This window comes from Magnolia sinica, chromosome 14 (genome assembly GCF_029962835.1).
Source record: "Magnolia sinica isolate HGM2019 chromosome 14, MsV1, whole genome shotgun sequence".
Lineage (NCBI taxonomy): Eukaryota > Viridiplantae > Streptophyta > Magnoliopsida > Magnoliales > Magnoliaceae > Magnolia > Magnolia sinica.
In genome coordinates this window covers 5,522,084-5,540,012 of record NC_080586.1, presented here as the reverse complement: position 1 = coordinate 5,540,012, position 17,929 = coordinate 5,522,084, and the positions used below count along the sequence as shown (strand labels likewise).

At 40.8% G+C, this 17,929-nt stretch overlaps 1 protein-coding gene across 1 annotated transcript; it reads right to left on the bottom strand.

The window, feature by feature from the left end:
• Positions 1–6,870: 6,870 nt before the first annotated feature.
• Positions 6,871–12,339, bottom strand: LOC131225996 (3'-5' exonuclease-like). The gene is made up of 2 exons (XM_058221627.1): positions 12,193–12,339; positions 6,871–7,548 (listed from the first exon to the last, which is right to left on the bottom strand). Exons 1-2 carry the CDS (start codon positions 12,337–12,339, stop codon positions 6,871–6,873), a joined length of 825 nt encoding a protein of 274 aa, XP_058077610.1.
• Between the last annotated feature and the right edge of the window lie 5,590 nt (positions 12,340–17,929).

Here is a 17,929-nt window from a genome sequence, read left to right as displayed (position 1 = left end):
ATTGATTTCTGGAGACTAGTTTGCACCGTTGAATTTAAGATTTTACATTGAAATCACAAATTAAAGACTCTATTTTCTGAAGAATTACATAATTTTGCTCATATGTAGTGTTTAAAATATGATGGACGGTTACTCTTATCATGATAGATCCAAAAGTGGGCCAGTCCCACGACGGGTGCTTAGTGCGATGGATTCGCCAGTTATGCAAAAAGACCTATTTATGGGAATGCAAGGCTATTTTCGTCCGCAAAAAGTGTGTCCGTACAGAATGCCTTCCTTTGGGAAAGTAAAGTTTTGGGAGCGTTTTAAAAGGACGCTGGGTAAAAGGTGGCATTTACAATGGTCAATTTCTCATTGAGATTCGGGCGCGAATGAGGTGTTTACCCGGGTACAGCTTAGTGTGTGTTACCCTACCGTAGGGCCCACCTTGATGATGTGTTGTATATCAACGCCGTCTATACTTTTTTTTCCTTCCCATTTTAGGATAAAATATAAAAAATTATACATATCCAAGTCTCAGGTGGACCACACTACAAGAAACAGTGGTGATTGAGAGTATAACCATTAAAAAAATCCAAAGGACCTATAAAAAGTTTTTAATGGTTATTCATTGCTCTTTCTATTGGTATGGTCCAGCTGATATTTTTATTTTTTCTATTATTTAAGATCATATCTTAAAATTAGATGGAAAAACAGATAGAAGGCGTGGATATACGAAAATTTCATCAAGGAAGGCCGCACACGGTTAGGGTAACACCTGCTTAGCAGCTGATCCACTATCATCGGATTCGGTAGTGACCCGCCGGTAGCACTTCGGTGCTGTGTGTGCTTCAAAAGCTACGTGTGCCTAACAAGTATGTATTTTATTTATGCCATTCATTCATTTTCTCATCTCATTTTAGGTTACGATCCTATAACAACTCAGATCTAAATCTCAGGTGGACCACAACAGTGATGAATATATAACCTGTACCAATTCTACTCATGAGGTAAATTGGATATGGACTGCTTTTATGTACGGGCATGCCCCACTTAAACGAGCCTTAACCTCATGAGGTAAATTAGGCATTTATTTGGTCATTTAATGTCGTTGCTCGTTTGGTGGCCCGCGTATGTCCAAATAAATAAATGGTCTTTAAAAATGACTAATTTACTCATGTTCAAATAATCAAAGTGACCAGCATAATAAGTGGAGCCACATAATTTGGAAATTAGAGGCATTTGATGCAAGAAACAGCTTGGAGTACTCTCATTCATATGGAAAAGGTATTATGCGCTCCACCTCACGAGTCCGTCTCATGAGGTCGAGCTGTGTGGGCCCCACCGTGATGCGTTTCGAACATCTACCCCATCAGTCAGATGCACCATTCCATCTGGGCCTAGGTCTCAAAATTCAAGTCAATCCGTGACTTGTTTGGGCCACACCACATACAGAAGTGGGGAGGGGCGTGCACCATTAAAACATTCATAATCATTTTTTGGGCCCACCGAGATGTGTTTTGCAAATCCAGCCCATCCATTATGTATGTCCCACTTGGATGAGGGTTCATACCAAGTTTCAGCAGCATTTAAAACTCAAGTGGGCCCCACCAAGTGCTTTTATATGTTTTAACGGTGTCTTCACATGAGTTTAGATGGTATGGCCCACCTGAGTTTCGTATACGGATGATTTTTGAGATATCCCATAATTTAGAGGGGACCCATCAAATGCACGGTGTTGATGGTCGACACGCATCACGGTGGGGCCTACATAGTTCAACCTCACGGGAGCTTGTCGTAAGGTCGAGTGCATAGTACCATTTCATATATATATATATATATATATATATATATATATACTCCATGCCATGTTGTTTTCTGCATCAAAAACCTCCGATTCTCAAATAGAGGTGTGCATTTGTAAACCGATCCGGCGGATTCGACCCGATTCGACCCGATCCGGCCCATTCCGAACAGAACCGATTGCCAAGATCGGGCCTGATCGGGTTGTGGTTTCTAGATCCGATTTTTTTTCGGCTCGGGTCCGGATAGACTTCTGTCCGGACCGACTCGACCCGTATACCCGAACCGATGGGACCCGAACCGCACCGAACAGACTCGAACCGATAGGCGAGCGGGTAGTATAAAATATATTTTTTATTTTTTACCCTAATTTTTCTAAAAATAAATAGATGATGTGGATAAAACATATAGATTGTATAAAATATGTTGATCTAAGTCATGAGGACCCAGATGAAGGGAAAAAATAAATATCAGCTTGATCGAAAACTTTTATGGCCTACATAACATTTTTAATGGTCAAAATTTATTTAACACTGTTTTCTATAATGTGGTCCACTTGAGATTTTAATATACCTTTTTTTTTTTTTCCTAATGACTTAAAATGATTTATAAAAATAGATGGAGGGCATGGATGAAATACATATATCATGGTGGGGCCCACAGAGTACGGACGTTTAGTAGCCAGGGGAGTAGCCAGTCCATTTCCAACGTACAGCTGTAATACGTCTGGCGAGGAGGCGCTCCTTGAGCGCCGTGCTGTACGGACGGTTCAAAGGAGATCAAAGTTATGGCCCCCACAATGATGTATTTATAATATTTACACCGTTCATATGCTTTTAGAGATAATTATAGAGTATTATGAAAAAAATAAATAATATCCAAAGATCATGTGGCCCACACCACAAATAGCAGCAGAGAATAATTTTCACTGTTAAATCATTCGTGTGGTCCACTCGATAGTTAGATCCGTCTTATTTTTTGTCTCAAGCCTTAAGACGAGGTTGGAAAATGGATGAACGGTTTTGATATAACACATACCCTATGATTAGATGTACAGACCTTACTCACTTGGCTTAAGAAATTACCCAGTATAGCTCCGCTTGCGTAAAAGGCAAGTACTTTGAATCTTTGATTTTCGTACACTGCACGAAAGGTTTAATAAAAACGCTCGTCGCTCGGTACGTTAGATTGAAAGTTTTTTCATACCTATATAGGGCCCACCTTGATGTGTATGTTTTATCTAAGCCGTTCATCAATTTTTACATATTATTTTAACCATTGAGTATAAAACGTAGGTATATTAAAGGTTAAAGTAGACCACACCATATGAAACAATTTAATTAAATTTATATATTCGAATTCTATTCAACCGGATCCGACTCGGTTTTCCTAACCGAGTTGGACACTGTTCAAGTCACGAAAACCATGCATCGGATCTGTCCGAATCATGTGACCCAGATCCGGCCATGGATCGAATCAGATTCGGGTCAAGCCTTTAGAATTTCGAATCAGGTCAAGTTGAACCTAATCCGATCCGACCAGGACCGATGCCCAGCTCTATTCTCAAATCATGCGGCTCCACTCATATATATATATATATATATATATATATATATATATATATATATATATATATATATATATATATAGCAGAATGCTCAGCTGTGCATCGGTTTGCACATCGTCATATATCATGAGTCTCGAAAATCTGAACAGTTCACATGAAGCAAAACCTAATGAAACTCCATGCTATCAATTTTTACTTTGAACCAAAACTTTGGTGGGCCATAAAAATTCAAAACAGTTTTTTCCCTTGATTTGAATTTCTCTTTTCTATGGCCCACCAGAATCTTAGATCAAGGTAAAAATTCACTCCGTAAGGTTTCATGGGATTCTGCATCTTATGGACCGTTCGGATTTGACACCTATGACACGTGTGCAAAAGTGCGCACGTGTATAAGTGCATAGGTGTGCAAGCCTCTCTCTCTCTCTCTCTCTCTCTCTCTCTCTCTCTCTCTCTCTCTCTCTCTCTCTCTATATATATATATATATATATATATATATATATATATATATCAGATGAATATATTGGATGGCATAAAAACACCAAGGTAGCCCTATAAAAATCAGATGTTACTTTCCAACTTTTTCCTCGCGTTGGCTGCCTGATATCTGGATTATTAGGAATTTTTGGTTTAAAGGTGAAGATGATGCGTAAAATCTAATGGACCGGTTGGATGTAATGATAGTTACACAATAAAATTCATCAAGAGGATGTTTCACCACCAGCATGTATAGAAAAAGGCACTAATGAAATTAAAAGACTTAGGTAGGCTACACAACTTGGTTTTATAAGTTTTAAGCATGATTTTACATGACGTGGCCTAAATAAGTTTTAGATCAGCCTGATTTTTTAGTAACAACGATAACATGAGTGGAACCACACGATGAATGGATGGATGTTAGGAAAAAAAAAATCATGGCGGGCCATATAAAACAAAATTATAGATCACTCTTACCCTACAAGCTGAGATTAGGCTGGGTCCTTCTGCTCTTACTCCGGTGGTAGACTCTCAGCAGTTTCAACATCTGGTTGAGGGTTCGAGTACACATAGGTGGTGAAATCCCACTACGGCGTGAGTGTGTGGTGGTGTGTGTGCGTGTGTAAAAAATAAAAAAAATAATAAAAAAAAGAAGCTGAGGTCAGGCCCAAAGAAAAGAGGTCGTGGCAATTTGAGACAAGTCTTATGGTAGGGTATTTGCCCGGATTCGGATTTGGATATTGTTAATGGTCATGTAAAAGCTATGTGAGCCCACCCTCATGTGAAAATGAAGATTGAAATCTCCTGTGGACCACACTATAGGAAATAGTGGTGATTGAGGGCCTTCGTTGAAAACTTTTTGAGAGCCACAAAAGTTTTTGGATCAAGTTGATATTTGTGTTTTCCCGTTTAGGTCTGTTAAATAAATATTATAGTGCATCATTACTGCGGGGCTCAAGTGATGTATCTATAATGTGTCCATGCCGTCCATCCATTTTTCCCTGTCATTTTAAGGCATTATCTCAAAACTGAAGCAGATCCAATTATCCTTAGCACCATAAAATAAAAAACAGTGGTGATTGACTGTCCTACCATTAAAAACTTCTTAGGGCGCACCTTAATGTTTCTATAGTGTTTATTTACCATCCAATCTATTGATAAGGTCACATAAGCCTGGATGAAGGGAAAAACCAAATATCAGCTCATCCAAAACTTTTGTGGCCCATTAATGGTCAATCACCACTATTTCTTATGGTATGGTCCACCTGATAATTGGATCTACTTAATTTTTAGCATAATGCCCTAAAATGATATGGAAAAACAGATGGACAGTGTGGATACATAATGCATACATCAAGGTGGGCCCCACAATAAGGGTCGCACCAAACAATATGGCCTGGCATGTACTTACTATTCCCACCAATTTTAGTGGGCTTTATTTTGAATTTACTGGGCCCATTAATAAGCCCACCTGAGATAGGTTAGCGATATGGTACATTTGGTTGGGCTTGGATTGGGCCTCCGGTTTGGGTCAGGTCATGGCTTGAACTTACTTAATCTTGGGTTGAGCCTCAACCTCACCCAACCCCCCAGATTGCACCACTACTTTCTATTAAGGAGGTCCATGGGCCGCCCCTAGTATTATTGTCTGAGGCCCGAGTTTTGAATTTTTTCGGACCTGACTTTCGGTCGAAGGCGGCCCGGCCCATTGATGGACCTATAGCTATACTGTGTAGCAAACTGTTTCCTCCAAAATTACATGGGCTTCCATTTAAATTTCATGGGCCACTAATGGGCCCATACAAACTATCTTTAATCGGTTCAGCCATGGTTACCTTCCAATGGATTCATGTTAGATCTAACGGTCAGGATCTATCACACACTTCCATTTATCTCTCAGCTAGGATGGGCCCAAGTTTTGTGGCGTTACGACAGAGTCAAGCCCAGTTGCAGCTTTTGGAACACAACTCATGTAGTTACAGGTGCAAAATAGGATCCTGGACATTTGTCATGCCGGGCCCCGCCACGAACGGCCCAGGATCAATTCCACTCACCCTATATGCCTCAACTTCACCATGGGTTTGTTAGGTGGGCCTCACAAATAGATGGATGATCAAGAAAAATGGGCAACAGTCCATATATATTGATCAGGGACCGGTGGGCCCACCTGATAAGTGGAGTGGCACGATGCCAAGTTGGCAGATTTACAGTACTGGAGTGTGTACTGACAATGGGGTGTGTACTAACTAATGATGAATGACCTGCCCCCGCCTCTAGTCCAATCAAAAAGTGGGCCACCCTTATACAGGTAGAATAGATATATGGTTTGATCCAAATTGTCTAGGGTCCACTAGATTGCATATATGTCATCCAACCCATTCATCAGTCGAGAGGATAACTACTCCGAATTCATGGAGTGGAGCTTCAATTCTCTACTTGAAGAAGTTTTAGAATCAAACTCCCACTCAAACTCCCTAAAATTCATGACTTACTATAAATAATGGATAAAATTAATAAGTGTCTATTTGGCTTAACTATGTATTCTCTTAATTTCTGGTGTAACGGGGTTGGGTGGCTAAATTAGTTTCTCCTACCTCAAAATCATATATGTTACGGCAAATAAGTCATTCCAATTTTCCAAATAGGCCTGTGTTTTAAGGTTCCGACAGTCTGGATTACTTCCACCTCTGATCAGGCCTTCTCTTATCTATCTTGGACATGAAAGTGTCCACGCGACCCACTCTACACTACACTCACTTAAGATGAAGGGCCAATTCCATTCCAAAATTTTGGAAGGCCAACAAGTGCAATAATGTCCTTCAATATTTGATCATTCAAGATCCTATAAAATTTCAATAAAATCATCATAAATAAAGCTACGTTTGTTTGCACCGTAAATCAAAATATTTCATAATGAACTAAATTATAATGAAATTTCATAATATTTGAGCAACCAAACGATACCCTAAACCTATATATATTTAAAAACTCCTAAATCCCCCGACTTACTCAACTCAAACCAAAAAACTATCAAAACCCAACTCAGCTAATTCATCTGAATTAGATACTTCCCAATCTCAAACGAAAGGTAAGCATCAACACAAGCGTACTTTACTTGATTGATAGTAAGCCACGACGACTCCCAGTTACTCAGAGTAATTTGCGACGGCTTTACTACGTCAAGATCCAAAATATAACTCGCAAGATTCGTCAGCCCAGCACTTCTCAGCTCATTTGAATGAAATTTAGTAGCAGCCATTGATCGTAGGTCGACTGCACATCCGACTGTCAAATCATAATCGTCCTCGAGCTTTTCCACATCATTTTTAATCCCAACACCAACGAATCCGAAACTTCCATCGGCAAGGAAGTCTCGAAGAGATCGGGGGATGCGGTTTGCATGGATGAGTTGGAAGATGAGACAGCGACTGCCGACGCAGAGCTGGAGGAGGGCGACCTTGCTGGTGACGTTGCGTTGGAAGGTGGGACGCCATTCGACGTCCAGGCCTACGATGAGGTGGGTACCGTGTATGTTGTAGATTTCGTGTAGCCAGGATTCGACTACTGATGCAACATTGGTGACGGTGGTGATGATGGAGCGGTTGTTGATATAAACGGTGTAGATGGAGTGGGTATCAGTTGAGTAGGTTTGTTGGATGGTGGATGTCATGGTGTGGGTTTGTTTGGGAAGAGGAAGGGATGATTGGGAAAGATGGAGATGAGTCTGGAGGAGGAATGGTTAATATAGGAAGAAGAGGTGAAGAGATTAGGACGCGGATTTCTTGCGAAAGCCTTTTCAGGAAGTTACTGCGCAAGGATGCTGGGTGGGGCCCACCGTGATGCTTTTGGGAAATCCGCACCGTTCATCCGTTTTGCGAGCTTATTTTAGGATGTTTGAGGAAACAAATGAATACAAAATTTAAATAAGTCACACGAGAGAGAAAATTAGGGAAGAAATGCCTACCGTTGAAACCTTTCTGGGCTCCACCTTGATGTTTATATGCCATCTAAACCGTTTATAATGTCATTACTACTAGGATGAAGTAAAAATACAAAAAATATTAGCCTGACGCAACACTTTTGTGGCCATAAGAATTTATCAACGATTCTCATTGAATCCCTTCTGTTTCCTCTTGTGTGTCCCACTTTAGTTTTTGATCCAGGTGATTTTTGGTTTCATGTTCTAAAATGAGATAGAAAAACGGATGGACGGAGTAGATTTCTAGCAAACATTGTGGTGGCTCCACCCAGCATCCTTGCGCAGGACTTCCCGCGTAGGCTTTCGCAGGAAATCTGGGATTATACGAAGGATTTACTGCGAAATCATTTCGCAGGAAGTTCGTGTGGAGGGATATTAGGTGGGCCCACATTGATGTTTTTTTTTTATAAATCCATCCCATCCATCCGTTTTGTGAGCTCATTTTAGGACATGAGACGGGAAATGAGATAAATCGAGTACTCAAGTGGGGTACACAAATGGAAACGGTAGGTATTCAATGACCACCGTTGAAATATTCGCATGCGACGAAAGTTTGTTTCAGGCCAAGATTTTTTTTTTTTGTGTTTTCACCCATCCCAGTGAGAAAAACCTTATAAATGGTTTGGACGCCTTACAAACATAAGGTGGAGACCAGGAAGATTCGAACGCTAGACATTTCTTTCCACAAAATTTCTTCTCGTGTGGCACACGAGATTTTTAGCTCTGCATCTTTTTTGGTTGCAAGTCGTATAATGAACTCTCAAAACGGATGGACGGGGTGGATTTCTGACAAACATTACGGTGGGCCCCACTTACCATCGCAGAGCAGTAACTCCCTGCATAACGCTTAGGCAGGAAATCCGCGTCCGATATGGAGATACGAAGAAAACGGGGCGCCGTTTCGGCGGATACCCGGATCCGCTGAGGTCGGTGGATCCCTAACTGTGTGCCCACTATCATTCATGTGACCTAAATCGGCACCGTCCAACCATTTTGGAAGACCATTTTATGCCGTGATGGAAAAAATGGAGCAGATTCAAATCGTAGTTGGACCATACCACAGGAAACAGTTGTGATTGAATCCCCACCATTAAAAACTTCATGGGGCCCATCAGAATGTTTATTTTCCATCCAACCAGTTGATAAGGTCGTAGGTAGAGACCACACAAATATCAGATTGATTCAAAACTTTTTAATTGTCAATTACAACTGTTTCCTGGATTACGGTCCACTGATATTTTTATCTGCTTCAGTTTTAGAATCATGCTCTAAAATGAGTTTTTAAAACGGATGGACGGTAGGGATATAAGGAACATACATCAAGGTGGACCCCATGGTCAGTGATCCCACCCACCTTGGTGGATCCGGGGATCCACCCACCGAAGGGGAAGAAGAACGAAGGAAAATGCTTTAAAGTCACGTGATATGGCCCACCTATTGGGGGATACTTTGATTTTTAGTTAATTATTTCATCCTGATGGGCCACATCAGATGAATATATTGGATGGGATATAAACACCAAGGCGGCCATACAAAAAAACTAATGGTGGTTGTCACATCTCAACTTTTTGCACTGGCGTTGCCTGTCTGAGTTCTGGATGATCAGGATATTTTGTTTTAAAGGTGGAAATTAAGTATAAAAATTTATGGACGGGTTGGATCTCATGAAAGTTTCATCCACCTGGCACTAGGTGTGCACGGTACCTAGCGCAACGTACGCAGGCGCCCCACAAGAGATGAAGGGCGACCGGATCCTATACAGAGCTGTGTATGCTAAGCTTACCCTACAAAGCGATGAGTCCGCCCGAACGTTATGTGTAACATCTGACCCGTTAATCCAGAGGGAAAAGTTAGGATGTGGATACCCACCGTTAAAAAACATCCTGGTTGTCCACTGGGCCCACCGTACTTTTATAAGCAATAAAATCCAGCCAGAAGATTTTCCACAAACAGAATGAATGGAAAAAATACTAATGAAATTAAAAGATTAAAGTAGGCCACACAACGTGATTTTATAGGTTTTAGGCATGATTTTACATGGCGTGCACCAAATGAGTTTTAGATCATCCTGATTTTTAAGTAACAACCACAACATGATCGGAGTCACATGATGTACGGATTGGATTTTAGGAAAAAAAAATTATTGTGGGCCCTACGAATCGAATTGTACGTTACTCTTAACCTACAAGCTTAGATCAGCTCAAGGTAAAAGGACGTGGAATTCGGAAACATGTCTTAATGGTAGGACATATACTTCCCAGGATTCACGGCCCACCCTGATGTATGTGTTTTATCCATGCCGTCCATCATTTTTCTAGCTCATTTTATAGTATGAGCCAAAAAAATAAGGATCCAAATCTCAATTACACCACGCCACCAAAACAGTGGTGATTAGATGCCCACCATTAAAAACTTCTTAAGGCCCACTGTAATGTTTATTTTACATCCATCCCGTTGAATAGGTTACAGGCCTAGGTGAAGGGAAAACACAAATATAAACTTGATACAAAACTTTTATGGCCCTCGAGAATTTATTTTTTTATTTTTTATTTATTTATTTTTTAATTGGTGGGTGTTCAATCACCCTGTTTCCTATGGTGTGGTCCACCTGAGATTTTCAAATCTCACTCGTTTTTTTGGCTCATTGCCTAATATTAGCTGCAAATGTCGCGGTTGCAAGTTCGGGCTCGTGTGGTTTTGGTGCGAAAGATACTGCATTGCTTGGGTTGTGTTAGATATCAGTTGTTTGGTGATAGTGCCCTACAAAAGCTTTACAAATCTTTGAATGAAAAGATGTTGGAGATTGATGCATGAATTTCACTCCGAATGCTTTTTTTTTTTTTTCATGTTAATGATTGTGATGGCTGCGCTTGGGAGTTTATACGATACAACTGAACCCTCAAAGGAGGGTGGCAGCCCATCAAGTGCGCCTTGGGTTAACTGGCCAGATCTGCTTCTAAGGTGGGTTTGGGCGAGCTGAATGTGGGTTGGGCTAGTGCAAATGTGACATGTTTAAATGGATTGAACTTGGGTTGAACCTACATGATCTGTTATTGGAGAACCGCGAAAGCACATATAAATGAATTAAGCGAAATATTCCAATAGCATAATCAAGCTCAATGACAAAGATTCTGAATTTAACATGAAAAAAGTAATACAAAAGCATAAATTATAAGAAATAGAGATTGTTTGATTTGAACAAGTCTCAGATCACCCAAGTTACACTCTTTAAACCCTCAGAATGAATTAGAAAGCTCTGATATGATACCCCAATCCCCATTACACCCTTATTTATAGCCTCTAGAAGAATCACAATTGGAATAAGAAAGAAATCTCGTAGAAATCCTGCACTTATGCAATTTTATGTAACTCTATGCAATAGTTCAATGGCACCTTCGATGGCATCGAACAACCTTTGATGACATCGAACATCATTGATGTCATCAAACCAAACACCAAAATGTTCTAGCGAATGAATATGAATTTTTCAAAATATCTCAATGATACTTCGATGTCATTGAACAGCCTTATATAGCATCGACTAGTTGTTCGATGTCATCAAATAGTGCTTGATGGCATCGATCAGTGCTCGATGGTACCATATTGTTGAAAAGATTTAAGACATCAACAACATTCTCTTAGCCGAGCCATACCATATTGATAAACAAGTATCTAGCCGGTCCATACCAGGCACTAAAGCCTGGCCCGTTCAACCACAACTCAGGTTGGATACACTAGTAAAAATTGAGAAATGATGCCCATTTGAGAATAGGGCGGCAACTTATCAACTTATCATATTGAGTGTGGGTGGGGATCTGCCCAAGCCCAACCCATTTACTAAGCAGGCTAAGAAGTCTTGCCCAAAACCAGCCCACAATGGGTTGCTCTATGACCCATCCCGACCCCCTAGAATCATCAAGCCTGACCAGACCCATTTAATTGTAAATGGGTCAAGCCTGACCTGACCTAACCCAACCCACCAGGACCAAACTCAAGCTTAAGAATGGAATGTGACACTACATCTATGCACAACCTAGCCTAGACAGTGGGTACATAAAAAAGAAAGAAAATAAAATAAAAGAAAAGAAAACTATACTTCTCTTCTTTATTTTGTTTCAAAATGTGGATTGGGTCAGAGCAGGTCATATGGCCCAACCCATCAATAACCTATATGGGCAGGGTGGGTCAGATAGGGTACAACCTAAGTTCAACCCATTTACTTAAATGGGTTACATTTCTAGCAGGAGCCCAACCAACTACACATTTATCTTGGCCTAAACCGACGTCAATCTCCAACATCCTATTAAAAAATCTGTAAAGCCTTTGTAGAACACCGTCGCCAAACAACTGAAATCCAATACAATCCAAGCAATGTAATATCTTTCTTACCAACACCATCTCAGCTCCTTGGCATCGAGTTTCTCGGCAGCCATGGACCGGAGATCCACCATTTGCCAAATTCTCAATCTGCAATCCCCGCATCTTCTTTGATCCTGATGCTAACAAACGTGAAATTCCAGGAGATGAGCAAGTCATGGAGCTTTTGGGGGGATGCATTTGGCGTGCATAAGCTGGAAGATGAGGTAGCTAAGTGCATGTCATCGATTATCTCAAATCGGCTTCATTCATATTTGCATCAGCATTATGCATTGTCATCTCAATTCTCAATTCTCCTGCTTATCAAATCAATTTGAGTGTATGATGCTTTGTGGCTTGTACAGATACCAGATTTTGTCCATACAAAACTTGAATTAACCGGATTCCAACTGCTTCTTCAATTAGGTGAATCCGGATAGAGAAGTCTTTCTTGGTTAATTTCTTGAACTAGGCATCGCGTCGTCACATTGCATTTCACAGGCTATATTGCATCACTTGTGCATAAAAACTAACTTAATTCTTTGTATTTAATTGAATCTTATGAAGTAGAGAATGTATGAACATACGGGTAAAAATGGTGTCTAACACCACTCTCTTTTATCATCATGGTACCTTACCCAGAATTTCAGGTCGTAGATCATGAGTCATTCTAAGACAATGAATCTTCTGATTCTCTAACTTAGGGTTTCTAAACGGTTTAGTCGACTATAAAAATTTAAGTAACTAGCTAGCGGCGACTTCAAGTCAAATATGATAGAATTTCTATTATCGTATTTCTTTCATCCTTTCTTTACAGAGATATTGTACAAATACATAGGGAGATTAGCAATCCTATAATTGGTCATACATAGATACTGTATAATCAATGAATGAGTTGTACAATCACAAATACAATCTTTCTGATTTTCTTTTAATTGACAACTCATTGATTGATTCGACGACAACTCATTGATTGATTTGACAACTCACGCCAACACTCCCCCTCAAGTGAAAGCATCCAAATCTTCAATACACAATTTGTTTAATGAGTTGTAGAAATTCTTGCTTGATATGGCCTTTGTAAGAATATCTGCCAGTTGGTCTTCGGACTTCATGAATGGAAACTGAATTATTTTATCTTCAAGATTCTCTTTGATAAAGTGTCTACCAACCTCCACGTGTTTGGTACGATCATGATGGATCGGATTGTGAGTAATGACGATAGCTGCCTTGTTATCACAAAAGAGGTCCATCTCGGATGTAGGAGCAAACCCAATTTCAGTTAGAAGTCTTTTGAGCCACAAAAGTTCATAAAGTCCTTTAGCTATTCCACGGAACTCTGCTTCAGCATTTGATAATGCCACTACTTTTGGCTTCTTACTTCTCCATGTAACAAGATTCCCTCCAACAAACATGAAGTATCCTGAGGTGGATCTTCTATCTGTGGTATTCTCCGTCCAATCTGCGTTTATATAACCATTAACTCTGAGATGGTTATTTTTCGAAAACATAAGCCCTTTTCCCGGTGAAGATTTTAAGTATCGTAAAATCCCGATCACCGCCTCCATATGATCTTTACTAGGTTGATGCATGAATTGACTTACTACACTCACTGCGTAGGCAATATCTGGATGAGTATGGGAGAGGTAAATAAGTTTACCAACTAATCTCTAGTACCTTCCTTTATCCATTAGCATCTAGCTTAGATATTCTCCGAGCTTGTGGTTCTAAATGATTGGAGTGTCAGCTGGCTTACAATCCAACATTCCAACCTCACATAGTAAGCTTAATATATATTTTCGCTAAGAAAGAAATATACCTCGCCTTGATCTAGCAACCTCTATTCCCAGAAAATATTTGAGTCCTCCTAGATTTTTCATCTCAAACTCGGCCGCCAATTGTTTCTGAAGCTTAGTGATTTCCTCCTTATCACCCCTATGATGATCATATCATCGACATATACAATTAAAGCTGTTACCTTGCCCCGTTGGTGCTTCAGAAATAATGTATGATCTGAATTACTTTGGTGGAAGCCATATTTCTTCATTACCAGATTGAACCTCCCAAACCATGCTCGAGGAGATTGTTTTAATCCATATAGTGCTCGCTGCAATTTGCACACAACTTCAGCTTCTGAAGATGTTGTGTAGCTTGGAGGAGTATCCATGTAGACTTCCTCTTCAAGATCACCATGGAGAAATGCGTTCTTTAAATCAAACCGGTGCAATGGCCAGTCCAAGTTAGTTGTGAAAGATAACAGGACCCTGACTGTATTTAACTTGGCTACCGGCGAAAAAGTTTCTTGATAATTCACGCCATATGTCTGAGTGTATCCATTTGCGACTAGCCTTGCCTTGTATCGTTCTATAGATCCATTTGCCTTGTGTTTAACAGAGAAGACTCATTTGCACCCGACTTTTTTTTTCCTTTGGGCAATGGAACTAAGGTCCATGTTTGATTCTTTAGTAGTGCTCCCATTTCTTCCTCTATTGCTTGTGTCCACTTGGGATTAGCTAAAGTTTCCTGAACTGTAGTGGGAATATGACATATGGACAACTTGTGTGAGAATGTCTTGAGAGGTTCAGGTAACTTTTCGGTGGAAACATAGTTGGCAATTGGATACCTCGATCTTCTTTCTTCAATGTCTGGAGAGTATCTGTTTGGTGGCTTGCCACGGTTATGCCTGAAAGGTAAGGTATACCCAGTAGACGTATCTATGTTATTCATAAATGAGGGTGTAGTAAAATTGCTTACCTCAGGAATATTATCAGGAGATGGTTCTGTAGACACTGAGAGATGGGGGGATTTGGGGTTCTTCTCCTGATGATGTGAGCTCAGTTGCTGACGGTCCTCTAGATTCAGAGGATATGTCAGGCCCTGAAGATATATTTGTCGATTCCTCGTCAATCATTGGTGTGTCATTCTGATCTTCAAGCCAGTCAAAACTCAGGCAATTCAACTCTTCATCTAGTGTCTCCCCCTGAAGAGAAGAGGTGGATGCCGAAGAAGGATAGAACGGTTCGGATTCCAGAAAGGTGACATCCATAGTCACATAGGTACGCTTGGTAGCAGGATTATAGCAGTGGTAGCCTTTTTGATGGGTAACATAGCCCAAGAAGAGGCACCGAAGGACACATGAGTCAAGTTTAGTACGCTGGTTCTTAGGGAGGTGCACATACGCTACACACCCAAATATGCGAGGAAGGAGCATTAGGCCGTAGGTAGAGAGACTAAGGCTGACAGAGACTGTAATGAGGTCTTAAAATTTAATATTTTAGAAGGCAAGTGATTGATTAAATGTACGGCAGTGGTAATAGCATCAGGCCACTGTCGTGTGGGAACATGAGCTCCTAGAAGGAGAGCCCGGACAGTCTCATGAATATGTCAATTTTTCCGTTCAGCGACTCTATTTTGCTGAGGAGTCTGAGAACATGAGGTCTCGTGAATAAGACAATGTTGTTGAAAATAGGAATGAAAGTGGTGATTAACATATTCACCACAATTGTCAGAGCGGAGATTCCGAATATGAGTCGAAAACTGGGTCTGAACCATAACATGAAATGACTGAAAGATACGAAACACTTCATCCTTATATTTCATCAAATATAGCCAGGGCATCCGGGTGCAATCGTCAACAAATATCACAAACGACCGTACACCAGATATAGTAGATAAAGGAGAGGGTCCCCATACATCAGCATGAATTAAAGAAAAATGTGTATCACTTTTATTCATACTTAATGGATAAATAGCACGATGACTTTTGCTAAAATACAAATGTCACAGTTAAATTCAAAAGTCTCCACATTAGAGAATAAATTAGGAAATAAATGCCGTAAATACCCAAATGACGGATGTCCAAAACGACGATGCTACAACCAAATCTATCGAGCCTTAGAACCAAGTGTAGAAGACATGTGATGCGCACGACCCAAACTGAAATCTTCCATGTAGTATAATCCCCCCCTCTTAGTACCACGCCCAATTAACTCCTTGTGAGAATATCCTGAATAAGACAAAAATCGAAAAATATTAGCACCACACAATTTAGATCTGTAGTAACTTGGCTAACAGATAATAACTTGTGAGATAAAGAGGGAACAAGCAGAGTGTTGGGTAAATAAAGAGAGGGTGATAGGGTTACAGATCCGGCTCCTGTGACAGGTGAGGTCACTCTATTAGCATTCGCAATGCTGGTGCGCTTTGGAGGTGAGTGATGGGAGAAATCTGTGGGGATCAAATGTCATATGATCTGTGGCCCCAGAGTTGAGGAGCCAATTACTACTGTCCACATCATGATGACGACTGAGCAATACATGACAGATGTTACCTAGATCTGCAGGAGAGAAGTTCGATTTAGGTGAGGTAGTGGGCGGGATGAGGGGGAGATAAAGTTCGGTTGCTACCACAGTAGCCTTTCCTGCGCTTTTAGCCGTACCGTCTCATTTTTTTTAGCTTGAAGCTCGTGCCACCAATCGGGGAACCCATGCAACTGGAAGCAGTTTTCACGTGTATGCTTCGTATTGCCATAATGAGAGCATTTGAGACCATCGGATGAGGTATGGGCTTTAGAGGAAGATTTCCTAGTATGTTGAGAAGTCGATCCAGACAGTCCAAGCTTTAGGCCTTTCGAAGCAAGCACCGCCCATGGAGGTGGTTTGTGGTCGCTAGCATTCATCACCACTTGGCGAAGAGCCTCCCTGCGGACATGGGCATACGCTTGCTCCACGGTGGGAAACGGGTGCATCTACAACACGGCGCTGCGAATATTGTCCAACCTGTCATCAAGACCATCCAATAATACATAAACCCGATCTTCTTGGAGAAGATTATTCTAACGTTCAATATCGACAGAGCACTCCATCGGATTGGGACGTCGAAAATCAATCTCACGCCAGAGGCCTTGCAAATCGGTGTAGTACTTTTTCAGGGAGCCACCCGCTTGGTGGAGACTTGAGATGCGCCGCCGGAGATAATAAACTTGAGAGCTATCGCCACCATCAAAATATATGGTAGCAACTGAATCCCAAACCATTTTGGCCGTGGAAAATCGAATGAAATTACCGATTAACGCCGGATCCATAGAGTTAATCAACCATCCTTTGACAATGGTGTTGTTAGTACCCCATTTGCGGAAGGACAAGTCGGCCGGAGATGGCTGAGGTAACTTGCCATTGATGTGGCCCAACTTGTCTTTGCTGGAGATGTACATCTTGACAACTTGAGACCATAAAGCATAATTGGAACCATCCAACTTAATGCCGATCGGGACAACTGCAGATTCAGAAAGCACGGTTGGGGCCTGAGTTTTGGACAGAGCTTCGGTCATTTTTGTGGTAAATATTTTAGAGAGGAGCGTATTATGGTTGATGGAGGAGTCACCGGACTTCGTCGGGGTTTCGGTGTCTCCCATATGTGAAGGTGGCGACGGAAGAAGGCTATGAACAAGGGTTAGACGTAAACCAAGAGCCAGAAATCGATTAGCTTTGATACCATGTCAGAATTTCTATTATCGTATTTCTTTCATCCTTTCTTTACAGAGATATTGTACAAATATATAGGGAGATTAGCAACCCTATACTTGGCTATACATATCAATCAATGAGTTGTACAATCACAAATATAATTTTTCTGATTTTCTCATAATTGAAAACTCATTGATTGATTTGACGACAACTCATTGATTGATTTCACAACTCACGCCAATAAAATATACAACACCCTAAGTTATAACTATATTAGAAAGCCTAAAAAGGACCTTGTGAGTGTG